The sequence below is a fragment of the Rhinolophus sinicus genome, chromosome 3 (assembly GCF_057876585.1).
Source record: "Rhinolophus sinicus isolate RSI-liver-muscle chromosome 3, RSI-T2T, whole genome shotgun sequence".
Lineage (NCBI taxonomy): Eukaryota > Metazoa > Chordata > Mammalia > Chiroptera > Rhinolophidae > Rhinolophus > Rhinolophus sinicus.
The window spans coordinates 157,244,240-157,271,250 of NC_142503.1; the positions used below are offsets into that span (position 1 = coordinate 157,244,240).

General features: G+C 48.2%; 1 protein-coding gene across 15 annotated transcripts in view; it reads right to left on the reverse strand.

The window, feature by feature from the left end:
- The window catches only part of MEGF11 (multiple EGF like domains 11), a 368,267-nt gene that overhangs the window by 166,198 nt on the left and 175,058 nt on the right, over positions 1-27,011 (reverse strand). For all 15 annotated transcript variants that reach the window (XR_012494704.2, XR_016020868.1, XM_088797313.1 and 12 more), the window contains one exon: positions 6,083-6,175. Coding sequence is in view for 13 of the 15 variants with exons in the window: in XM_088797313.1 (XP_088653439.1) it covers positions 6,083-6,175 (93 nt within the window). In the remaining 2 variants the exon portion in view is untranslated. The remainder of the gene's footprint in view (positions 1-6,082; positions 6,176-27,011) is intronic.

Sequence of the window (27,011 nt, forward strand, 5' to 3'; positions counted from 1 at the left end):
TGTGGAAAACGGTATGGAGATTCTCAAAAAATTAAACATAGAATTACCGTATGATCCAGCAATCCACCCTGGGTCTATATCCAAAAGAAGTGAAAACAGGAACTCAAAGAAATATTTGTACTCTCATGTTCACAGCAGCATTATTTATAATAGTCAGAAGGGAGAAGCAACACAAGTGTCCATTGACAGATGAATGGATAAACAAAATGTGGTATATACACACAATGAAATATTATGCAGCCTTAAAAAGCAAGGACACTCTGACACATGCTACAATATGGATGAATCTTGAAGACATTATGCTAACTGAAATAAGCCAGTCACAAATATTGTATGATTCTTCTTATTTGTGGTACCTAGAGTAGGCAGATTCTTAGAGATAAAAATGAATGGTGGTTGCTTGTGCCTGTGGGGAGGGGAAATGGGGAGTTAGTGTTTCATGGATACAGTTTCATATGGGGAAGATGAAAAAGTTCTGGAGGTGGATGGTAATGATAATGGTTGCACAACAATAGGAATGTACTTAATGCCATAGAACTAACTGTGCACTTAAAAGGCTACAATGATAAATTTAATGTTATATATATTTTACCACACACAGAAAGAAATCTCAAGCAAACACATACCTTAGTTTGAAAAGCACTGATCCCAGGCTAGTTTAGGAATGTGGGCATATCTGCTGTTAAATGCTTTATTTTAATCTGCAAGGACAGCTGAGAGCCAAATCAGCCAGGGGTCCCACACACCATTCAAGATAAGAACACACTTGACTTGGCAGAAGCTCCTCTTGGTGGTGTCCCAACTTGGTTCCTGCTGTCTTCTTCCTTACTCAGGCCTGCTCTGCAGTCCTGCCTCATGCCCAGCACCGGGGGTTAGGGAATGGGGAGGCGGTTTCCACAGATCATAAGACACTGTGCAGTGAGCGTTTACTGTCCTGCACTCCATCTGTGCACGTGGATAAAACCAGTTCCGTGGACTCTAAGAATATGGGGAAATGGGAGGGTGGGGGGCTCCTCTGTTGGGCGTAACCCAGCCCTTCTGGGGAGGCCTGAGACCAAAATTAAACGCCATTCTATAGCCCAGAACTCAAACTTCAAAGCACCATGGGACAGGAGGCAGCGAAGCAGGACCCAAGAAATACAATAATTTAATACAATGAAGGCTTAAATTTCAAAGTTGATTTTTCAGTAACATTTATAAAAGTTAACAGGGCATATTTAATTTAGGAATTGGCTCACGTCCTTCTTCTTACGGCTGAAACCTCATAAATGAAATATACTGGATCATTGCCCAGTGCGGAAATAAAAGTTATGAATAATGCTTCTATCTCAATCATTGTCAGTGCTTTAATATTCCTAATTACTTTAAAAAGCTAGATATTCAATATAGGAAAACTTTTTTCCTTTTTATCTCCACTTGTGAGATTAGTGCAATTTAATAAGAGTCACTCTGTCGTCTTTATGCAGGGTAGACTGACATTTCATGCTTTTACTCTTTATTATTATATAGGATGGAGGTTTATGACCAAGCGTGCAGCCACTCCATTTCCCCATATTGGTCTGTCGAACATCTCACAGTTAGCCACCATAGCTGACGTGTCTACCCAGCAGACAAATCAGCATCACCTCACTTCCTTTATGGAGCAGAAAGAAATGAGTCCAGGCCTTAAAGAAATTAGGCTATGGGGTTATAAGTCTGTAAAAGAATGAAAAGTTCCCCACCCCCACTGCAGTACTAGATTCGTCACCTTCACAACTATCAAAGTCATAAATCCCTGGGCAGCCACAAAGGGCAGGGCAGGGCCAGGCAGTAGGATGATGGATCTTTATAACCCTCCCTGCCACTTCCAGGAATTTATCCTAAGAAGAATTGAAACAAGTGGGCGAAGATATATGCACAAGAAGCATCACTGCAATATTTTTACTTAGGGCCACGCTGCCTTATCCATGCGACTACAATCCAAACATCTCTAAAACGACCAAATGAAAATTTTTTTTAAAGTTCAGCACCGAAATTCATTTAGAGACAAAATCTTCATGAAACTGGGGTTATATATTTTCTATATATCACTCGATGTGATCAGTCACCTGTCACTTCAGAAATATTATGTTTCATCCCAGGGTTCTGCCCAGACCCCACTGGGATATATGTCATATATGATATAGTCACCATATGCCTTTCTAAACTCTGAAAAAGAAATCTACATTTTGAAACCAACAGGCCCCAAGGATCTTGGATAAAGATGGTGGGCCTCAAAGTGAAAAATAAGAAACAACCTAAATGCCCTTCAATGAGACGGGTTAAATACTTTTGGTCATCCATAGAATGAAATTCTGTAAGGTCATTAAAAATTTAAAGTGAGATTCATGTTTATGGACAAGGAAATGAGTGTATGACATAAAGCTGAATTTTAAAAGCAAGTTACAGAATAGCACATAGATTTGATCAAAATAACACACGTTTTATCCAGATCTAGCTCTAAATGCAAACGTGCAGAGAAGGAACAAGGAGGGCAAGCACCCAAATGCAGAAGTGGTTACCTCTTGGGTGTGTGGGCTTGACTTTTTGTCTATACTTGTGGTGCAATTTGAACTTTCTTTTTAACATGAACAAATATGGTTTTAGAATCAATTAAACAAAAATCAAAGGTTCCCTGAAAAGGTGTCACATGTATAGAGAGATGTCTATGGATAGGTCCCATTCAGAACTCTCCAGAGATACAAACTGCACCAACCGGGACACCCATCCTCGTGGACATGGGCCCCACAAAGACCCTGAGGCACTGCAGAGCACACCCAGTCAGACAGACGTCCAGCGGCACAACAGCTAACAGCCTCAAACTGCTTGGAGTAAACCTAGTCACGATCTGTGTCCTTTGGCTGATTCTTCTGTCTCCAAAACAACATTGCTGGGCCCCATCTCTCAGGCAGATCCTTCCTTCCCCTGTGAGCAGCTACATTTTCTTATCAATTTCAACCTTAGGCTATATTAACAGAGGTTGAGCATCCAGAAAGAAGGAGAGCATAATAATTAAGTGTTTAGGTTTAGGACTTAGGTGTTTGCTGGATTGATAGTCCCAGTTTCACTATTTATTAGCTGTGTATCTGTTGAAAGTTGTTTAACCTCTCTGTGCTTCAACTTTCTCATCTGTAGAAGGGGACTAATAATAATCCCTACATCACAGAGTTGTTGTAAAGACAAACAAATGAGAAACAGAAACTCATAGACACAGACAATGGTTTGGTGGTTGCCAGAGGGTAAGGGGGGTGGGGGGTGGGAGATGAGGGTAAGGGGGATCGAATATACGGTGATGGAAGGAGAACTGACTCTGGGTGGTGAACACACAATGGGATTTATAGATGATGTAATACAGAATTGTACACCTGGAATCTATGTAATTTTACTAACAATTGTCACCCCAATAAATTTAATTAAAAAAAAAAAAAAGAGTAAATGAGAAGATCAAGTGCCTAGTGTACAGGAAAATTCAATAAATAGTACCTATCTCGATTATTAGTTTTCCGTACAAGCCTGCAGTTGTGTGGTCAGATCCGGGAATGACAGTTTAAGAGGAATAAAGGCCACAGTCAATGGAGAGAAACCAGATGGAGAAGGAAGTTCAGACCATGTCATGTGAGAAACAGAGGAGCTTGGAGAATAAAAACTTGGAGGAGGAAAGTGATCACTGTCTTCTAGTACGTGAAGGGCTAGTCCTTGGAAGGGGACTCTAGTTTCTTCTCTGCGACCTCAGTGGTTATCACCAACTGCTCTAAGATGACCGTCTTCCCACCCACACTTTGTGGCTTGTCCCCTGAGCTCCTGGGGAGAAACTCCAGACATGGAAAGGAGGGTCATGGCACTCCTTCACCCTGCCCCGGCCTTTATCATGACTGAAAACCAACTGGTAAAAGCTAGAAATAGATTTCCACTGGAGAGAAGGGAAAACTTTCCAATAGCCAGAATGTGCTTCCACAGGAAGCAGTGAGCTCCTTGCTAACGGGGGGAATCAAACAGAGGTTGGAAAACTCATGGCAGGGCATCGACACATTCAATGCTCTGGATGATTTTGAGAGTGCAAGTCTATGAATTCCCTTCACTCAATGCAGCTGTCCCTCAAAACAGGGATGGAACCCCACTTTTAGGACCTCCTGTGGGTTTAGTAGTACATGCCTTTGAATAAACCCAGGGGTGCTGGCTTTTCAACCCATGAAGGTGGACTGACTGAGGAAACAGCTGTGGGTTGCTCAGCACCAAGGGTGAGGAAATTAGGCAGCCTGGTTTTGTACCATAAAGTAACAAGGTGGTTTCCCTATGTGGCTTGGTAAACTCACTCTAGAGGCAAGATTCACTCTAAACTGCCTCGTCCTGTTCAAGTGCCACCTTCATTCTATTTCCTTCCCAGACTGGAGACCCTGAGAGACACAGACCATGCCCTCCAGCTTCCACCCCCTGCCTACCACAGTCCAGCATGTGGTGACCAAACAAACTGGCCCTGATTGGTGATGTATATGCATTGAGGGCCCCCCAGGACTCAGGCTGTATTTCTACCTCCAGCAGGCTGCCCTTGACATTACAATCCGGCAGCAGCAAGCAGACCTGTCCCAGCAGAGCTCACCTGATCCAATTAGGTAGTTCATCAGAGATTCATTGTGAGCAAAATTATACAAAACAAAACGTGGACAAGGAGGAAAAGCTCTCAAATATTTCCGCCGACGTGTTCCCTGCAGTCCACTGAAAGTCTGGTTGAGCACATCCCTTTAGGTCTCGTGTTCCCTCAGGTTTACTCTTCGTTGTCTGGTGGAATCCCTGGCCCTGTGTCTCCATGCGGCCCACCTCAAAGCAGTGAAACAGGTGGCAGGAAGAGGCCACCACAGTCACCATTGAAGAGAGTCGCTTGAATACTCAGGGAGACCCTGGACGCCCTGATCCAACATAACCACCCAGGCTCCGAACAAAACCACATCCAGTACCCTTGCTTTGGTCGGTATGTTCTAATGCACTGGGTAGGCAGGGAGGCTCCAGGTAAGGCCTTTGGAAAAAAGGACCGTAACTCGATGCTTCCACCCCAGCAGAGAGAGCGAAAAGGGGCAAGAGACCACACGGGCTACCATAGACCCAACATTCCCTCTCCAAGTTTTCATGACCATTATGGTCACTACGGGACAGTGAGAACAGGTGGGTCAGGAATGGGGGTTAGAGCCCTAACAGGTCAGTTGAGGTATGTTCTCTATTCACTTTGTAATAAAAAAGATGCTCTACCCCAGCTCAAAACAGGAAGAAAATGGGCTTCAACAGTAACCAAGGCCTCTTTGAAAATCAAATAGCACCATGTTGTTAACCAACTGTGATTGCAAAATGTGCCAGTGGAAAGAGGGTCATCTGCAAGTATCTAAGGGAAATGACCAGAGGGGATGGGTTTCCCTTCATCTGGGCTCTTGGCAGAGAACTCCATGAGCATTTGCCAGATGTACCCAGTCCTCTCGGTGGCCAGCCCACAACAGAGAGGATGCCCTGTGCATTGTGGGTCATTTGATCAGGCCCCAAGAGCGTCCATCTCACTCTGTGCTTACCAGAAAGTCTTGCCCAGAGAGATGTAGGAACACAGTGACTTGTCCCTACAAATGTCACGTTCTCCTACCTTTAGGGACACAGACGCATCCCAGTGTCCACCAGTCTCATCAACTAGTCCCCTGAGCCTTTGGATCAGCAAAGCCAAGGACCAGGCCTTGATCACAGCGACCTCCTGGGTCTGTACCCTTCGGGAGCATCTCAATTTCACTTCAACCCTCAAAGACCATATCTAGAGGTTCTTCATCAAAAGTCAGAGTTGTACACAGGACCCTGCAATTCCCCATATACACGACGCACCATGCCCCTGCAGACACATAAACCATTACCCCCATGCCCCTCGAGCCCTCCACCCCAAGTACCATCTGTACCAAACTGTAGGTATGCCTCTTCCCCAATACCCAGGCTTGCCTAGGCAGCCTAAGCCTAACACAGACAATTCAGCATGTACCTGGCATAGGCCCTCCCAAGCCAGAGCCGGAAGCTGCCCAACCCCCAAAGACCCCAGACTCACCACTGGAGCAGTCGGGTCCTCCCCAGCCGGGCTCACAGTGGCAGGTGTCCGGGGAAACACAGCGGCCGTGCACACACTCCTCCGTACACAGGGCTGCAGGAGGCCGAGAGAGAGGGAGAAAGATCAGGAACAGACAGTGAAAACCAACCATCCGGTCAAGGAGCATAAACCACTTCTTAACTACTCCCTGAGGTCCAGGGATGCTCCGAACGCATCACTGGCTTTGGAGAAAAGCAAGCGACTCCAGACCTCAGTCATTTAATTAACTCCAAAATACATTTAACAAGAGTGTGCTTCATCCCAGCCTCATTTCTTAAAATGAAACCCACGCCTGAAAAATGGCAGCTTTGGTGCCTTTTCAAGAATATTTTCTCCAAGGCTTAACACTTGGAGACCCTCCACAAAGCCCAACACCTAAATCGACATGCTTGCTCTTTTCCCATCCACTCAGGAAATGACCTGTCATGTCCATCATTTACTTTCCCCAATTCTTTCTGCAAAGGCCCTGAAATTTATCAGGTTGCCTGAAAAGAACAGGCTCCTCTCCGGCTTCCCCCACCTTTCTGCTCTCCTCCCCAAATGTCCCTATTTTCGGGCTCTGAAATGTCAGCAAATCTGAAAAGTACACAAATGCTGAGGAAAAGGCAACAGCTAATTATAAGAAAGTAATTAAGAGAGACATCCATGATGATGATAATTGTAATTAGAAAGTGCCTGGCAATTTCTTATCATGCAGTCAAATGCTAAAGCCTCCTGAGTTGGGAGGCAACCGCAGCGAAGTTTCCATCAATGGCTCCAGCTCTGAGAAGGCTTATTGTCAGTAGTTTCAGGAAGGGAGATTATGGCTCTCTTCCTCTGACATCCACATTTTCTCAAGGTCATCATTGCTTCTAAGAGATCTGCCCCACCATCTAATCCATCAATGAAGGATTACAGAAAACCCCCTCTGCCACCCCTGCCAATTTTGTAATCTTGGGAAATCAGCAGTTACCATCAACCCTGTCAATTTCTCAGGAGGGAGCTAGATGAAGCACTTTCTGCTGACAAGCAGCTAGAGCCCTTCTCTCTGCCTGGCACTGGCTTTGGACAGCAGGTGTCCCGGATGGTGAGGGCTGCCGCTGACCTCCAAACACCCATCCTGCTTCCACATCCCCTGCCTGGCCTGAATGCCCACTGAGAGGGCACCGTCAAGTTAGACAACAAAGTCCATTTTATGGTTGGCATGGGGTCCTTTGGCCCCTCCCAAACAAAAATGCTAACCTGGAAGCTGTTGCCTTAGCTTTAGCCAGGTCACCAGAAAAGGCAGACCCCGAAGAGCCATTTCAGAGGCCCCACTGGTGAGTGATGTGTAGTCAGCCAGCACATCCTCTGCAAGCCTGGGATGCGGTGTGGCTGGGGAGAGCCCTGGCACCTGAGTCCTTCTCATTTGTACAAGCAGCTTTCAGGGAGAGTTCTGGTTTGTGCTGGAGACTTCTACAGCCCCTCCCTGGGAGCTCTGGGGAGCAGCCAGGACCGACCAGCTAACCCACTGGACACTAACGCCAGTAATCAGCTCTACTTAGAAGCACCGTGAGCTGCTTACCTGGCTACTAGCAAGCCCCTAGCCAGTCACCCCTGCTGCCCTGGCGCCCCATGCTCCCACTGGACTTTTCTAACAAGCTCAACTGGGTCAATGTTCCCAGTATACACTGGACCACAGGTGTCCATCCCTATCCCCGGGCTGGGCCCTGCCAGCTCCCAGCCCTGGCCTCAGCCGCTCGCCCTTCCCTCCATCTCACCGCCATAGGCTGAGGTCCCAGCATGCCCTGCAGCTGGGCCTATCTGCCTTCCAGCAGACCCTTCCCTTCAGCCTGTCCGATTAGAGAGCAGCACCTTAATCTCGGGGGTTCTGCCGGTGGTGGAGAGGGCAGGCAGTGACCCGTGAACCTGCTGAGTGCCAGGGCTGGAAGAGACCTCCAAGAAAATCATATCTGACACCTTCATTTCATACATGAACAAACGGCGGCCGAGTGCCCTAGACCTCATGGCCCATGTGTGGGCTCTTGGCCAGGAAGGAAGGAACTCAGGGATGAGGCTCCTGGAGATAGAGGCCTCTGAAGGTAGAGAGAAACGAGAGGTGCCCAAGACCATGGGGCCTTCACACATCACCCATGCGACATGTCCTCGCCTGCCCAGATGGCTCAGGGGCTGGGGGAGCCAGTCCACAGGGAACAGCATAGGGGTGCTGTGGTTGACCCCCAGGAGGGTGAGAGCCGGAGAGAGAGGCCAGAGGGGCTGCTTCAACACACTGAGCACCCTACAGGGTGGGGCTGGCAGGGGGCTCGAGCAGCTCAAGGGAGGAGTGGGAGAAGACGAAGACCGCCAGCGCCCAGCCAATGCTGCCTGTCTCTGGCCCTTCTGACCCTGCAGACCTGACCACTGGCCTACCTCCTGCACCCCTTCCCTAGCTGGAATGTGGGGCCTTCAGGCGCCCTGGGTAGGCTCCACACTGCCTTTTCCCCTGGCCTCAAAGACCCAGGGAACCCACTCAGCCCTGCATCCAGCACACGGTGCCCTTACACGCAGAGGACAGCCATCCCACGAGCCCTGGGCCTGACTCCAGGGATGTGGTCGCTGGCCCTGTGGTCCCTCAGACCCTATTGCCCCCTCCCCTCCTCATCGCCCTGGTATTATGCCTGGGCTATTTGCTTGTCAAAACCTCAATCCATTCATATTTCATAGGTGTTGTTTAGACCGTGATGAGGCGTGAAATATTGACAGCAAATAGCCGAGGCTCACATGGAGACATCTGACAAGGGGGCCACTGTGTGTTTGTGTACCTGGTGGGGAGGGGAGGAGGTGAGACCCATGGCCCTGCTGGGGCTGGGGTGGCTGACTCCTACTCCAGGACCCCGGTGAAGCCCAGAGGTGGGCAGCACCTCGAAAGAGGGCTGGGGTTTATGCAGCAACTGCTCCTAGAACGTGTAGGCCCCCTAAGTTCCTTCTGACCCCCACCCCATCCCCTAGGAGGGGCTGAGTTAGAGTTCTGCCACCCTGGCCTTCCTCTTCTCTGGCTCCTGTAACTCCAAACAGGGTCAGTTTTTGCGTCCTTCTTTCCACTGCTGCACACCCATCCGCTGTCGTGGACAGGGAATCAGAGGCTGGCTCCGCCAGGCTGTGTGACTGAGGGCCAGGCCCTCTCCCAGCCCCATGGAAAAATGTGAACCACTGCTCTCCTAGCTGCCCCCAATCTACTCAGTCCTGCCTCGGTCCTGCTTCTAATATCCCAGGTGCCAGGGGCCTTTTCAGTGAGCAGCTCAGCACCATGGGTAAAAGCACAGACTGCACCCAGAAAACCAGTCTAGACTCAGCAAGCTTAGTAGCTCAAGACCCTGGGCAAGTTACTGCCATCTGTGCGTCAGTCCCCATTTGTTCAATGGCGGATGGTGACAGGATGGGCCTCAGGCTGTACAGAGCATTAAATGAGTTGATAAAGGACCCAGAGCAGTGCCTGGGGTACAGTTACGTGCTGTATGAGTCTTGCTATTGTTAGTAGTAGGGTGCCCACCGACAAGGGGTAGGGTACTTGGGATGCCTGAGCCTCTTTTATCTTTCACACACAGGCCATCTCCCTCACTCTCACCTTTCACTGAGGTCCTGGACACATGGAGTGGGCTGTAGGGACCTGCTGACAGACCCCTGGTTGGGGACAGTGTACTAGAGAGTGGGCCCACCTCCACCCCTGGTGGAAAGGCCAGGGTGGTACATAATGTGATGACCTAAGTTTAAATTCCATGTCTGCCAGTTACAATTATAATTATAGGGCAATAAGCAAGTATTTCACCTTTATGCCTCAGTTTCTTCATCTGTAGAATGGGGACAATATTATAGTCATACACCACATAATGACATTTCAGTCAATAATAGATTGCATATACGACTCACATAAGATTATTTAGTGAAGGGTTTAGCAAAAGCTTTTGCCAACTTCAACAAGCTCCTTAAAAAGTCTAAAAACCTGGTCCTCAACACCAAAAGATTTTCATTAATAGACAGAAACGTTCACGGTACATTATCTGTTTAAAAGCAAATTTATGATGATAAAAAAAAAAAGAAACAAACCAATCAAACCACCATGGACATATTTCTGAAAAGAGTGACACCTCCTTAGAAGAGCCCGAGGCAGGTCCTTCAGGAGGTGTCCCAGAAGAATAGGAGATGACAGCTACATGCGTGTCATTGCCCTTGACCCTCCAGGGGGACAAGATGTGGAGATGGGAAGTCAGTGATATCGACAATCCTGACGGAGTAGGCCTCGGCTAATGTATGTGTTTGTGTCTTAGTTTTTAACAAAAAAGTTTAAAGAGTAAAAATGTAAACATTTTAATTTTTAAAATAGAAAAAAGCTTATAAAATAAGGATATGATGAAAATATTTGTACAGCTGTACAATGTGTTTGTGTTTTAAGCCAAATCTTATTGAAAGAGTTGAAAAGATAAAAAAAATTAAAAAGTTTATAAAGTAAAAAAAGTTACAGAAAGCTATCATTAGTTTCTTATTGAAGAAAGAAAAATATTTTTTTAATAAATGTAGAGCAGCCTAAGTGTACAATGTTTATAGGATCTCCAGTAGTGGACAGTGACGTCCTCAGCCCTCACGCTCACTCAGCGCTCACTCGCTGACTCACCCAGAGCAGCTTCCATTCATGCTGAGTGCCCTATATAGGTGGACCATTTTTTATCTCTTGTGCTGTATTTTTACTGTACTTTCTCTACATTTAGATATGTTTAGATACACAAATACCATTGTGCTACAACTGCCAACAATATTCAGTACAGTAACATGCTGTACAGGCTTGTAGACCAGGAGCAATAAGCTATCCTATGTCACGCAGGTGTGCAGTAGGCTAGACCATGTACGTTTCTGAGTACCCTCTATGATGGTTGTGCAATGATGAAATTACCTAATAATGCATTCATCAAAACGTATCCCCATCATTAAGCGACGAATGACTGTACCTACCTCATGGGTTGTTGCAACGATTTAATGAAATAATACACATAAAGTGCCCAGACCAGTGGCTGGCACACAGTAAGTACTCAAGAAACATGAGCTATTATTATTTACGCCCCCGCTCCATAAACACATGTACACACACATACACTCGCTATGGGGTCTGGACTTGATGTCTAAGACAGCTGACAGCTGCTACACTTATCTCAGCTTCCTCTGCACTACCATTCCTGAGCACCTACTATGTGCCAGGCGTGGGACTGTCACACAAGCTACCTTAACCTCTGTCATGGGCCATCCCAGCACATCTAGAAGGAGTTAGCTGTGTCAGCACCTGTCTCTCCTCTGTGGATCGCCAGCCCCTGGGGGACAGAGGCTGCTTCCTACTCACCCTTTTTAAGCCCTCATGCTGCCTAGTATACAGCAGGTGCTATTTTTGGGTCCCAAGGAGAAAGCACCAAAGCACATGCAAGGAGGGCTTGGTTGTCTTCCCCGAACTCCACTTCAGACCTTAGAGAGGTCACCAAATCTCTGGACACTGCCCTTAGCCTTCGGCTGTTTTTGGCCTGTGGGACAAGCCTGACTGGGACGTGTGTGAGGCTGCAGAACAAGCTCAGCCGCAGTGCAAAGAGGCCTGGGTTTGCGTCTACCAGTATCGAGCTCAGTGATATCAAGCAACCCACTTTCCTCTCCGGGCCTGTGACTTCACTATAAATCAAGATGAAAACAGATGAGGTTTGAAGTCCCACCATAAGCTGTCATCCCACCATCCCTCCAGGAAATGCCTGAATTGCTGCCGTTGCTCCAGACCCTCTTTCTGTCCCCCAAACCTCATCCCCGTTCTACGGCCTAGTAAACCGCTGCTCTTGACATCACAGGGATTCCTGCTTTCTGTCCTCCAGTCCTTTGAAAACAGCACTGAATTAGGAGCCAGGAGAACTGAGTGTGAATTCAGGCTCTGTACTACCTGACGTTTGACTCTGTGCAGGTGGCGTCCTCTGCCTCTCTCTTGCCTGGAAAACAAGGGCATGAGAACACATCACCTGTCAGGCTCCGACTGCTGACACCCTTGCTGCTTCCAGAGCTGCTCTGGCTTCACCACGTCACCTTCAAGCACCTGGCAGCTTGAAATGCTTCCCCTGGGCTCCCCAGCACTGGATCACCTGAGTCACCAAAGCCAGGAATAGCCTCCATCACCCAGCTCCACCAAGAAGCGAGGAGGGCTCAGCCACCCCAGTTTGCACATTCATGGAAGGTAAAATATTTTCCCACCAGAGCTCCCCTATCCACGCAAGGTTACCCCTCACTGGCCCAACCCACAGAAGCCTCTTCTTCCTCTGAATCCCATGGTACTCTATGCGGGGTTGCTCATTTGGGGGTACATAGCACACTTGGCCTCCTGCCACTTCCCTCTTTAGCTTGGGTTCATCTGGTCTCTCCAACTAGACTGCAAGCCCCTTATGGGCAAATCCAGAATCTTTAGCATCCCCAGATCTCCTCATGAGCCATGCCACGTGGGGCTGTTGGTGACTCTTCTGAGTACCTGTGCTTTGCACGGAATATTGACAAGCTAGGGGAGAAGGGTCAGGATGGAGCGTGTGGACATGTGACCTGTGAGGGTCATGAGCAGGTTGGGAGTGGCGTGGGGGGAGTGGTGATTTTTGGCCTGGAGAAGGAAGTTTCGGGTGTGTGAGGAGCAGGTCACAGTCGGCTAACAGGCTGAAAGACTGCTAAAGAAACGTGGGAGCCACTCTGCCCCACACAGAATAAGGGTGCACATGACAAGGGGGCAGATTGCAGTCCAACGCAAGGCGAGACTTTTTCACCCCTGGATGGGTTCGGCAGTGCAAAGGGCTACTTCTATCGGTCGGAAGCAACCCGTCACTGGGGACACTCAAGCAGAGCATAGAGGACCTACGAATGCTGGAGGGCAGCACTCGTCAGGCAAACGATGGCTCTCGGGCCAAATGCCGCGGCGGCCGGTTTCTATCAAGTTTGCTTGGAGTGCAGCCAGGCCCGTTCATTTGCATGGTGTCCATGGCTATTTGTGCACTAAGGCCAGGGCAGATTTGTTGCCACAGAGACTGCTGGTCAGCAAAACCTAAAATATTTACTATCTGATGCTTTATGGAGGGAGGGGGCCCTCCTGCTCTTTCGGAGGCTTCCTGGTTTTGTGAAAAATGAGACTATGGGACTTTTAAGATCCCTTCTCCCCTTCTATTCTATCATTCCCTCACTCTCTGGTAGATCAGAAGGTTCAACAGAGCCCAAAAGGTGCTTAGGAAACCCCCAATGATGATGGCCTCCTTTCTAAAGTAGTACTTTGGGTCCACCTGAAGGGACCAGGGGCTGTCTAGCTGGGAGGCATCACCCCACAAATGCTCAGTTGGCCCTTTACTGCAGTCCTGTCTTTCTCCCAGGGGCTGGGGACAAGGAATAGGTAGGATTTAATGACCACTGTGTTCCAACGGATGGTCTTGCTCGGTAGACAATTGTAACTGTGGTGCGTGAAAAAGAGACCAAGTTCCTTCTCTGTGCTGGGCACTGAGTACCCATTGACCTGCTTCCTCCTTGAAGCAGTATTATTACTACTCTGCCTACGGTGAGGAATCCAAACCACAGAAAGGGCCAAATAACTGCTCATTCCTATAGCTACCAAGAGGCTGTGCTAGATCCGTGTTTCTCAATCTTATTTTCATGACTGTGCCCTCCCCACCATGAGCCATTTAAAATATTTTTTTCCGCATAATCCCCTCCCATGAAACTACTACATACCACGGATATATTGTGTATCTGTATATGTACAGTGTGTGTATCGGTGTTTTATGCATAAACAGACTAAGTACCAATTTTTAGTCCTTAGGAATGTATGTGCTGGATTTTCTCCGTTGGCTCCCCCAGGTCACTCTCTGCCCTTCCCCATCCTGTCTGTGCCCTGAGAGGCGGACCTCCCTGGACTGTACCAATGGATTTCCTTGCCCTCTGGCTTCTGGCTGGGTTCCGCCAATGGCCAATGCCAGAAGGAGATGGGAGGCTGGGCCACGGATTGGCAGCAGTGGTCTTCACCCCCATAGCTGAAGGTTGGAGGGGAGGGTGAGGGAGTCTTCCGGACGAGGGGCAGAGTGCTCTCCTCAGTTGCTAGCACTAAATGCTACACCCTTTCTTATTGGGTCCCTTATCCCTCCCATGCCCTTATAAATAATAGTTTTATTAAACTCTCCTCAATTAGCATGCCATCTGTTTCTTGCTGAGATCCTAACGGATGCAGTAGCCAAGCCAAGAATTAAACCCACATCTGTGTGACGCTAAAAGGGCTGCCCTTAACCACATGCTCCACCACCATCCAGACCACAGGCTGAGATAAGTATGTTTCAGTGCCAGATCTGTCACCGACTTGTCATCTCCTCTGGATCTCAGTTTCTCTGTCTGTGAAATGATCAGGTTGGATGACATGATCCAAATGTTCCTTCTAGCTCTAGGAGTCCAAGGTTCCACTGCAGCAACAACGGACTTTTTGGCTCACTGATTCAAGCCAAGTTTGAGAAAAATCCGTTCCACTACGCAGGCACAGAGCACGGCATGGGAACCAGCATGTTGTGAGGTTCAAATGCAAGGCCAGAGGCTCAGTCTTGGGCAGGTGGTGAGACTGCATTAGCAGCCCAGGACCCAGTATGAGGGTTTGGCATCGAGCAAACGAGTCAGGTCAGACTTGGGGTCTCCTCTACAAACCGCTGAGAAAACACTGTCCCTGCCCCGACCAAGGTGCCCAGTCTGTTGTCCCTCATTCGTGGTAAGCCCTGTGAATCAATCATGGATCCTATTAGCATTCCACCCAAGATGGCCCACAAATCCCTGAAGTGTTCATGGTAATATATTTTGCCTGGCGGTTTGCAAATGGTCTTATTAGTTAATGGAACTATAAAAATTACATGAAAAGGTCAAGACAAATAAAGACAACTTCCGTGCTCCCTGGCCAACTAACCTGATACCCAGCTAGGACAAAAGAAGAGTTGGGAGCCAGGGATAGGAGGTGTCGCCTCCCAGAATTCTGCAGCATATGGCGTCTGGAGCTTCCCTGAACCCAGTTTCCCCAGCGCTCAAGGCACATTGATCAGCCCTCCATTAGCATTCTTGGCAGGAGCCTCAGATCAGGCTGTCATTTGATTCTGGAAATAAAATGACCTGCATCCAAGTGGACCCAAGTGCCAATTCCAAAGTGACACACTTAGCATGAGTGATTCTGCCATGCCCAAGGTCACACAGAACGTGGTGGGTATATGGGTGTATGCGTGTCTGTGTCAGGGAGTCACCAAGGGGAGTTCTGAAACAATTCATCAGATGTGTATCATTCATTCCTTTATAATTGCCAGCTCTGAATCCCCTCCACAGCCAGGAAGAGCCAAGACGGCTGGCCCTTCCTCTCAGCACATTTAGAGTTGGCTGTTAATTGCTGTGGTCGCATCTGGCTCCAAGACATGAATAGTCAATTTTTTTTTAAAAGAAGCATTTCACCTGCAGGGCTGATGCGATGGAAGGACATTAAGAGCCAAGCACTCTCCTGGTCTGGGGCCTGCATGTCCCCCTTCTTCCCAATGGGGGGTCCTGAGAGGCTCACAAAGGACTCTGGGATAGGTAGGTAATCAGGGGTCTGCCACCCCCATCCTACCTGCTGAGCTGGCCCGTCACCACTCATCGTAATTCGGTGGCACCGTTGGTGAGTTTCATGCCCTGGCAGTCTAGCATTATCTAAAATCCTGGGTCCCCGTTCTGCCGCTTATTAGTTGCACGTCCTTGAGCAATCTGTCTTGCCCTCAGTTTCCTAATCTATAAAATGGCTGTGGACTTAAGAGAGTCATTGCAAAGAATAAACGAGTTCATACATGCAAAGCACCTCGAACCAGAGGTTAGTTATAATTGTTGTTTGCTTGTTTTTTATGCTGTTGTTATTCATATTCCTCTTCCCAGGCCATGGCCCCTGGACGCTCTCCACCCAAGATGACCCACAAGGCTCATTTCCCACTCAAAGGATGAGAGAATTGCTTGAGTTAGACCTGAAAAGCATTCCTCATTCACTGGGAATACTGGAGGGGTGGGGATTAGGGACAGGGAAGGAGACAGTCCAGGCTCAGCTCATTCATGAATTATAAGTTACCTGGGTGGGGCACCAAACACACCCCTCTCCTCCTGCATTTCTAAGAGGAGCACGGAATGAAAGGTGGTCACAGTCTGTCTGCCAGGCTGTCTCTCATGGAGAACCACTGGTCGAGCTTCTGGGGGAAATGTGAACTTGGGCTGGGGTGGGTTCTTTCTGCTCCCATGCACCCTCTGCTTATTCATGCAAATACCCACCCACACATGCATTCACTCACAGGCGTGGACAGAGCACCTACTGTGTGCTGGGCTCCCTGGGCAGGGGTTACGGAGAGGAGTCCAAAATGCAGCCATGGTCAGGCCTTGCTCTGCCCTTGGGACTCCCAGACAGTGAATACAACTTCTGCCTGCTCTTAACTGTTTTCCCCCAAAGAACCCCTCTGGTTCATAAGAGCCTGGGGTGTCCCGTCAGAGACTTGTACACAGAGGGATGAGGGCTGTGCTCTGAAGTCCATGGAGCAGAATTGTGGGAGACTAGAGAATGCACTTGGGAGCCAGTCTGTCTGGATTCAAGTTTCGGTTCTGCCACTTTCTAGTTGTGTGACCTCAGGGAAGTTACTTTACTTCTCTGGGCCTCAGTTTTCTCCTCTTTGAAATGGAACAACGGTCCTCTGGTTGGTTGCTAAGTTAAATCACCAATACATGCAAAATGCTTAGAACACCGTCTGGCACATGGGAACATAGCTATTATTTTTTTCAAGGCCATTTATTCTATCTCCCTGCCTCTGAGCAGTCATTCACTCCAAAAACATTTATTAAGCACCTACTGTGTGCCAGACAATGTGCTAGGTGCTAGGAACACCATAAGGAAATAAGCTGTAGTCCTTGCTTTCACAATGTGGAAATGAGAAAGGGAGTCAGCACCTGAGTGGGCCTGTGGGCAGGCAGGAGGCCAGGTGGGTGGGTGGGTGAGCCAGGGGGCAACGGCACTTAAATGTTCCTGGTGCTGAAATCACAGCCAGTTCAGACTGCACGATGGGCCCCAAGAGAAGGTAAGCAATTCTGTATGTTGGTAGACAGAAGGAGAAGAGCGTCACAATGGTGACACTCAGCTTGACATCCATTCATAACACACTTACCGAGTACCGACCACCTGCCAGATTCTGTATCAGCCTTATCCCTCCCAGACCATGGAAATTTTGCCTCTTAGGATTTTCTGCAGGAAGAAAACTTCCTTCACCTTCCTGCTTCCAGCCCTCTCACTTCTCCAACCTCAGCAATTCCTCCCGCCGTCTTCTCTTTGGCACATGAAGCTTCTTCCAGTTTTGAATATGCCCCAACCCCCCTGTCCTCAGCCTTCATACAGCTTGGAGCTCCATCCATAACCCAGCTCTGCAGCTCTCTTACCACTAACCACTTATTTATGCTTACCACTCCCGTTAACTTACTCCAGGAAGCCTTCCCTGACTGCACTGCCCACCCCTCCCCCCAGGCTGGGCTGGGTCCCCTTCCTGCACCAACAACATCCAGTTTGCCCCCGCGCCCACAGTCCTGACTTCTCTGCCTCTTGTTTGTCTCCCATCAGCTCCATGAAGGCAAAGAGTGGGCCTCTGTACTTCACCCGTCTGTCCCAGCACAGCACCTGACACATGGCAGTTGCTTCATAAATACATGCTGAATGAATAAGTATCTGCCTCCCTTCCCTTTACCCAGAGCCCCACACGTCTCTAATAGGAGCCAGGCCAATCTGGTCGGGGTTGAATACGTAATCCGGCTAAGACAGCAGCGCAACACGCAGACTTGAGTACAAGTTTCCAGTCCCTACACGGTGGGACAGTGAAACGCTCTTTAGAAAAATTCTAGTTGACTCTCCAGCTAATAGACCAGGACTGTTTCAGCAAAAACCAACAGGAAGGATTTCAGTCTGGCGTTTGGGCCTTACCGTTCCAGCCGGAGCCATGGAAGCCATCTATCATCAAACCCCAGTGTCAGATCACAGACTTCCCTGGGGACCTCCCTTGTATCTCTACCAATCACCCCAAGATATTAGCCTGCCTCTAATGGCACACCTCAATATGGCTGAACTGCTAACAATTGTTTATCAATTAAAATTGCAACTTGTCAGAATGTCCCTATTGGGTTCCTGTGTAAAACAATTATATCCAACCGGTAGACCTGATAAAAGCCTGGTGTTGCAGTTAATTCTCTTGATGGAGGCTGCAGGCCCCAGATCTGCCTGTGGATGCTCCTGGTACCCTGGCCTTCTTTGCTTTGCAAAGGATTTTCCGGGCCGAGCTGTTCAAACCACCAATCCTGCATTCCTGCAAGGAGCAACAGCTTTTCAACTTGTTAATGATGTTGGTGCATATGGCCTGAGTCAGCAACCCCCAGCACACGACCCAAGAAAATCTTTTTCTGGGTCTTTTTTTCCCTCATTTGACAGATGCCAGCCTTTCTCCAGAAAGACACATTGCAGCTGATTGATTTTTTTTCTTTAGGAAATTGATCCTCACCACCTACGAGGAAAGCAAAACATGAGGCTTGCCGAGCATTTTTTTAATGCTCTGATTGGAAAACCAGTCCCCTGGTTCTGCCTTGTGACTTGCCTTCCCTGAGGAAGGAGCTGGCCTTTTCTCACAGCCACTCGTGACGAAGACTCAAAGGAGGGGGCCGCAGGGAGGGACCGATGAGACGGTGCCCATCGCTGGGCCTCCATCGGGAAGGCGCCAGGCAGAGGGATTTGGGAAAGCCTGTGGGCTTCGGGTTAGACAGACCTGGTTCTTCCATGTAGCTAGCTGTGTGGCCTGCAATCAATTAAAATGACCCGACAACATGAAGCCTCAGGTTCTCCATCTGTAAAACTGGTCCAATAATATTACCTAAATAAAGGGTTGTTGTGAGGAGCTAAATAAAACAATGCCTACAAAGTGGCTGGCGGAGTGGGCTCTCAGCGAGGGCCGCATAAATCCTAACTCTTACTGTCATGGTTGGTGTTGGAGGAGGGAGCCCACACACGACAATCAAACATGTGGAAGGGACTTCAGCAGGCACTCAGACCCACACGTCTCAGAGCAGAAGGGGCCACGTAAGTACAGAGTCCCCACTTTCACTGCTTCATCCAGTGCTAGGGCTCCCCTCCTACACCCTGTGCCAAACTTCTACTGAGACTTCTCTCTTAGCAGGGAACAAAGTAACTCTGCTCGCTTAATTGCACCAGTGACAAAGACTCTCCAGCCTCTGGGCCTTTGCACGTGCTGTCCTCTCCCCCAGAGACACTCTTCAGCCTCCTCTTTGCCTGGCTAATCCATCTGTCTGGTCTCACCTTAAATGTTGCCTTCTTTAGGAAGCCATCCCTAGCCACCCTCAATAGGTGAAGTGCTTCTGATACATGGTCCCCTAGTACCCATCTTTCCCTGTCAGAGCACAGGTCACATGTCACTATTTTGCTTGTTTGACTGTTTTCAATACTGGACCAGGAGCCTCTGAAAGGATGCTCTCTCTCTCTCTCTCTCTCTCTCTCTCTCTCTCTCTCTCACTTTCTCTCTCACAACATCATTATCATCAAATCCTCAGGGTCCCGCAGAGTGCTGACACAGAGCAGAGGCTTAATAAACATCTGTTGAATGAGTGAGTCAGTGAATGAATGAATGAATGAATGAATGAATGAATGAATGAATGAATGAATCCCCGTTAATTTATAAACAGATCTGATTACTAGGAAGCTTTTTGCTTCACTGAACTGAAAATCTGCCTCCTCAGAACTTGCCTGTATTGGTGCTGAGTCTGTCCTCTCCTGCTTCTTAGGCCATGTCTCATCCTGATTCCATATGACAAGCCTTTCTTTATTGGGACTGAAGCAGATGGAAGACCGAGTGAGAGGAACCCCCACTTCTGAGCAGGGTGTGGCAGGGACCGATGGTGCCCACTAGTGCAGAAGTATCCTTCCTTCCTTCCGAGTTAGTCTTTTGTCTTGGATACTGTCACCAGGCTGCTACCACCAACCAGCATGATGAAACCCACCCCAGTTTTATGAGTGTCACTGCTTCAAATCCCAGTGGGAGCGGCTGCAGCCCGTTTCCTGCTGGTTTTAAATCTCATTGCTATTGAGAAGCTAAATCAGGAGCTACTTAGCGCTACTGATTTAGGGCTTTAATAAAAATAATGCAAAACGGAAGGGAAAGGAAGCTGTGAAGGTCACTGCCAACCATTCCTCCCATCCTGCTCCTGTCTTCCTGTTAGCATCTTTTTCCAGCCCAGGGATCCCTAAATTCCCTTGACTCCCACAAATGGGAATTTGTGCTTTTATGAATGAGTCCTCATTAAATCACATCCCTTGACAGCCTCGGCTGTATTTGTTTCGTGCTGAGTTGTGTTTAGGAATTTTCTGCCCTCTCAGGAACTTAACACTTCTCTTCCTTGGAAAGCCCTTTTAACAGCCTGGCCTGTGACTCTGCCCCAGCTCTATGGTTCATTCGCCATGTGGACCACTCATGCCTTCTGCCTCCACAACGTGGGTGGTAACAGGACAGACTGACTGTCGGAGCCTTTACAGTCTGATGCTCTATGAGCCAGGAATTTGCAGTCCTTCCCTGACTAGAGTTTAGAGAAGATTTCCATACCGTGTTTCCCCAAAAATAAGACCTAGCCAGACCATCAGCCCTAATGCGTCTTTTGGAGCAAAAATTAATATAAGACCCGGTCTTATATTATATTATGTTAGATAAGACTGGGTCTTATAGTAAAATAAGACCAGGTCTTATATTAATTTTTGTTCCAAAAGACGCATTAGAGCTGATGGTCCAGCTAGGTCTTATTTTCGGGGAAACACGATATTCCCAACCCAGACCATCCCTGACTCAGGGTCGAGCCCAAAGTATGTCCTTACATTTCAAATAACTCTATTTGAACATTTAATGCCTTAGTAATTAGAGGGAAGATTACTTTAAAACAACCTTTTTATGTGTAAAATTACATCGCCTTTCCCACAGCTTCTAAGTGGCAAATCAGAATGCAAGCCCAGGGCTCTACAGGCCAAGAGCTGGTGCCCTCCCCACTCTCCCATATAGTCTCTCTAGCAGATCTAAGCCTGCAGGGCAGCTGGATAAAGGAGCGATGTTGGCACCTGGGCTGGGTGAGCAGGGAAGGCTTCTTAGTGGAGATGGAAACCCCAGTGGGGTGGCATGAAGCACCTCACTTGGGCAGATGGACATCTTGCAAACACAGTCCCAACCAGCTCTCTCCTCTGATTCCAACGGTCAAAGCAGGGCCACCTGCCTCTTACTGTTGCAAGCAAAGAACATGCCATCATCTGGCCCTGGTGACATCCTGTCCTGTCTCTCCCAACCTGCCTTACTCTGGAGAACGGCCTGCCTCTCGCCCCCTCCCTGTTCCCCTCATCCTGCCCTGCTCTGGAGCAGCCCCACAGCTCTGCAGAGAAACAACTGAGATGAGAATCGGCAGGCTCTCTGTTCTCTCCTAAATATTTCACCCACAGACCTGTCTCTGTGTTTAGGAAATAGCACCACCTCAATATACTTGCACTTGAGAAAATGAGACATGTACAGGGTCATTTACTGCAGCACTATCTACGATAGCAAAACCTTGGGAATAACCTACTCGTATATGTCCATCCACAAGAGAACAGGTAAATAAATTATGGCATGGCCACACAGCAGAATACTATACAGCCATTAAAAAGGAATCAGAAAACTCTTCATATACATACAGCTAGAGCTAAAGTGCAAAAAGTAAAGGCAGACCCGAGTTTAGAATATGCTACTATTGGTGTAAAATTTAAAAGTATAGGGAAGACATGGAAACAAGCTAAATGTCACAACAGATGAATGGATAAAGAAAATGTAATATATAGAGATGCTCCTTGACTTACGATGGGGCTACATCCCAATAAACCCATCATAAGTTGGAAACACTGTAAGTTGAAGATGCATTTAATACACCTAACTTACCAAGCATCATAGCTTCGCCTCGCCTACCTTAGATGTGCTCAGACATAATATCCACAACCCAGTGGCACCACAGTGGACTATAAAGCATGGGTTGTTTACTCCCATGATCGCATGGCTGAATGGGAGCTGTGCGGCTCACTGCCACTGCCCAGGATCATGAGAGAGTATCTCATCACACATCGCTAGCTCAGGAAAAGAGCAAAATTCAAATTTTGAAGTACAGTTTCTACTGAATGTGTATCACTTTCTCGCCATCAGAAAGTCAAAAAATCACAAGTTAAACCACCATACGTTGGGGACCATCTGTATGTACAACGGAGTACTATTCAGCCATAAAAAGGAAGAAAATCCTGCCATATGCCCTAATATGGATGAAACTTGAGGACATTATGCTACGTGAAATAAGTCAGACAGAGAAAGATAAATACCATATAATCTCACCCACATGTGGAAGCTGAAAAAAAAAATTGAGCTCATAGAAAAAGAGATCGATGTGTGGTTACCAGAGGTGGGGAGTTGGGGGTTCAGGGGATTGGAGGAAGGTGGTCAAAGGTAAAAACTTGCATTTATATGATAAGTCAGTCCTGGGGATGTAATGTACAGCATGGAGACTATAGTTAACACTGCTGTACGGTATATTTGAAAGTTGCTAAGAGTAAATCCTAAGAGTCCCCATCATGAGGAAAAAAGCATCAGTTCTTTTTCTTTTTTCTTTTTGTGTCTATATGAGATGAGGGATGTTAACTTATTGTGGTAATCATTTCTGAGTATGTTGTACATCAAATTATTATGCTGTACACCTTAAACTTACACAGTGCTATATGCCAATTATATCTCAATAAAATGGAAAGAAAAACGTAGAGGGAATGAATACATAAACATAATTCCGTACATTTGCACAAAATATCTCTGGAAAGAGGCACAAAAACTGGTGGCAGTGGTTTCTTCCAGGAAGGAGGAACTGGGAAAAAGGTGTTTTTTTTATCATATCTCTTTGTAACTCTTATATGTCAAACCAGGGAAATGTGTTATTGGTGCAGAAAATAAATACCATTAAAACTGTAAAAAATAAGACACACTCTGCCAAAGGCTTCTGTTAACATACAGAAGAATCCTCTGGGAGAGGAAACACATTAATGTCAAATTTATTAATCCCAAGTGAGAGGAGCTGTTATCATAGCGGGGCCCTGAGGGAATAAGATGTAGGACTGATAAGTTCTGAGGAACATTTATTCTAGTGAAGGGGCCAAACCTTGGCCACTGCCGGACCTTAGGCAGCAGATGGTCTCAGGATAGCACCGCAAGACCCCATAAAACATAATCACACAGATTCTCCGAGATGACGCTTACTCCTATATCACTCTGAGAAGAGCACTGATTTTTTTTTCAAATAAGACCCTTCCTTGTTCTCCCTCATTCCAACTTTCATCAACCTAATCTTGTAAGATGCCTTCCTTCTTTTGTCCCCTCCTTCCTCCCTGCCTCATTCTTGTGTTTTTCCCCCCATTCTCTCCTACTTCTCTCATTTACTCCTCCACTTTCCTTTTCTCTTTTCTCTCTCTCTCTCTCTCTCTCTCTCTCTCTCTCTCTCTCTCTCTCTCTCTTCTTTTCTTTTCTTTCTTCATTCATTCATTCATTCATTCATTCATTCATTCATTCATTCACAGCCCTGCTCTAAGCATCTCCTCAGGCCCAGGCTCAGAAGGCACAAGCTTCCATTTTCCTTCCATCTCAGTGCTGGGCTAATCATCCAGACTGGTCACTGTGGCCCTTTGCGGTGAAGGGTTGGGACAAAGGAGGGAGGAAGAGGAATGAGAGGGCAGAGGCTGCAGCATGTGCCATGCTGGCCCTGTCATTTTAGGTCAGAGCCCCCCAGGAAAGCCTACTGGGACCCCAGATTGATCAGCATTAGCCGTTGAGAGGACACTGCATTCCAGCCAAGACAGCAGCATGATGACACATGAGCGCCTTCCTTGGGTCCCTGCACCCCTTCCTGTCTGCACCCTACAGGGCAGAGCATGCCCTCTTGGAATGTCAGAGGATCCTTCCTCTCTTCCTGCCTATTCACCTTCCCCACTTTTCCTTCAAGGCTCAGCGCATGCCTCTGCTCCTGACGCACCCTGCTGGGAGCCCCAGCTGGCAGGGAGGTGGCACACTCTACTTTGTATCACAATTCTGGTGATACCCGGCTCCTAACGATCTCAAATTCCTTAAAAGGTGGACCTTTATTTGTGTTCTGTTCTCTCCTGCAACCCTGATCTGTCACCTAGCACAGTATTTACAAAGAGAAGAAATTTGACAGGTATTTGCAGAAATGAAGGAGGAAGAGGATGGAAGGAAGAAAAAGAGGGGTGGAGGGAGGACTTGAAGAAAGACAAAAACAATTTCTACCTCTGAATTTTGCAAGCACAATAGTTACTATTCATCTGGCACTTTATAATTTCTAAAGCACATTCATGTTTGTCATTCATTTGCTTTCCCGACTCCCCTAAAAAGGAGGCGAGATCGGTCTGTCATTAGACCCACTTTATAGATGGGGACAGCGAGGCACAAAGACAGGAAGGCACTTGGTCTCAAGGTCAGTCACACCTAAGCTGAGGGAGAAGGCAGCTCTCCTGGCCCCACGCCTCTGGCACCTGGCACATCCTCTCTTAGTACCTGTAGCGCTCCTGGTCCCCCTCCTAGAGCAGCCGGCAGGATTAATTATAGACTCACACGTGGGGGTACATCTAACAGGTTGGTCTATCAGCTTCTGGAGGGCGGAGACCCCTGTCTGATGCTCCTTCTAGAGCACAGATGCAGCCCAGAGCCTGGCATTACACAGCGGCCAGGGGGGCACTTGCTTGTTGCTGAGAACCATAACACAGGCCTTGCTGCAAGGCCCAGGTGGAGAGCTGGGCTGCGCGGGGGCCCGGGAGCGAACTCACAGCACTGCTGGCTCCCTGAGTACCTGAGGACACAGGCTTCCAGAAACCAGAAAGCCTAAAAAGGCAGGACACTTATTTTCCCCTGGGGGCATAAAAGTACAGCAAGCGACAAGTAATTCAGCCCTTTAAACACAAACAACATTGCTTCTTCTACCCTGCTGTCCCAGAATACCTACAGAGGGCACGAAAGGCATACACTCAACAAAACATTTTACCAAAACAAGAAACAAGGTCAGACCCAGACTGGTGGCGTGTGGGTTGCCATGGAGTCCGAGGAGCCCTGGAAAGGCAGCAGTCAGGGCCGCAGCCTGCCTGCGTCGGTGGCTCCCTCCACACGTACGCACATGCAAGCACAGCCCCAGGACCCTGCCCCACCTTCCCCCAGGCCCAGACTGAGCCTCCAGAAAGGCAAGATCATCTAACCCAGAGTCAGGAGACAGGGCTACGTGACCTTGGATGACCGCTTTTCTGAGCCCCAGTTTTTTCATCTGTAAAATGAGGATGATGACACATTCCTTGCCGCGAGGCACACGGATAGTATAGCAAGAGCTTTGCAGAAACAAGGTGTGGTGGACAGGCTAGCGGTTAGATTCTAGGCCCTAAAGCTGTGGTTCCTGTTTCAAATTTTGACTCCATCACTTACTAGCTAGGCACCTAGTCAGTAGGGCAACTCACTTAACTGCTGTCTGTCTTGTTTCCCCACATGCCTATAAGAACAACAGCTGGCAGGCATTCTAGAAAAAGGCAGCCTTGGCAAAGGGAGAAGGAAAAGGGGTTGACGATAACCTGAGGGCAGATCCTGGTTGCCTGAGCGACCTTATGTCTTTCAGCACTTTACAGTTTGCATGATTTCTCCTGCTTTTCTGCTCCTCTCCCTACCTGTAGTCCACAGCCAGGATACTTGTCAGGTATAGATGGATGAGGACCCCAAGCAGTTCAGAGGAGGCAGGTAACTTGGCTTGGTTCACACAAGTTAATAGCAGAATCACCGCCAGAACTCGGTTCAGCAAAGCCTGCTTTAGCTGGGCACCGTGCTGGGCGCGGGGGTACCAGAATACCCTGGAAAAGTCACATCTAGAGAGGGAGCCAGAGGTCAACGGGTCATCACCCCAAAGCATGAGTCCTGTTCCTAAAAAGGGGAGAGGTGAGCCCTGTGTGGGAGCACACAGAGCTGCCACCACTCCCAGCCCAGATGGCCTGGCAGCCTCAGGGCAGAGCATTTCTCTGTACAGCAAAACAGTGCCTCCACACCCTGAGCTCTGCTCCAGATTCTTGCTTGCACTGGCTCCAGCCCAGCTAGTGATGCCAAGGCCAGGGGTTCTAGTCCCTGGGGAACCCCAGGGGTTCTTCCCCACCCACCACTTCTCTCCCATCCCCGCCGCCTCTTTTCCCAGTCCTCTGCCCTCTGCCCTCTACCATCCTCTAGTTTCTTAGATGCATGAAGCTCAGTCCGACGTCAGGGTCGTCACCCAAGCTGTTCCCCCAGCCAGGAGCTCCATCTCCATCTCCAGGCTTCACTATTCATCCTTCAGGTCTCAGCTCCAGATCCTTTTCCCTGATTTTCCTATCCTCCCCTCAGAAGGAGGGCTCCCAAGTAATGTCTCTCATCACCCCCTGTTCTTTTCCTTCCTGGCACCCATCAAAAGTCATTCTCGATCTATTTGGGGGATGACGGTTGAATGCTTGTCTCTCACTAGGCTATTACCTTCGTGGGGTAGCTTCACCCCTGAACATCTACCTTCTGGCCCCAGTACCAAGTACAATAACTCTCAATACGTGTTACCTGAATAAAAAGTAAACGAATGCATTGTTTAGTCATTTGAGCAGGCACCCAGTAAATGTGAGTTAAAAGGATGACCTTCTTTCTGAAAAGATGCACTAATTACTATCATAAAGACACTAGCAAAATAAACACCTTTTTTTCCTACCCCTCCATTACTCCACGGGATTGAA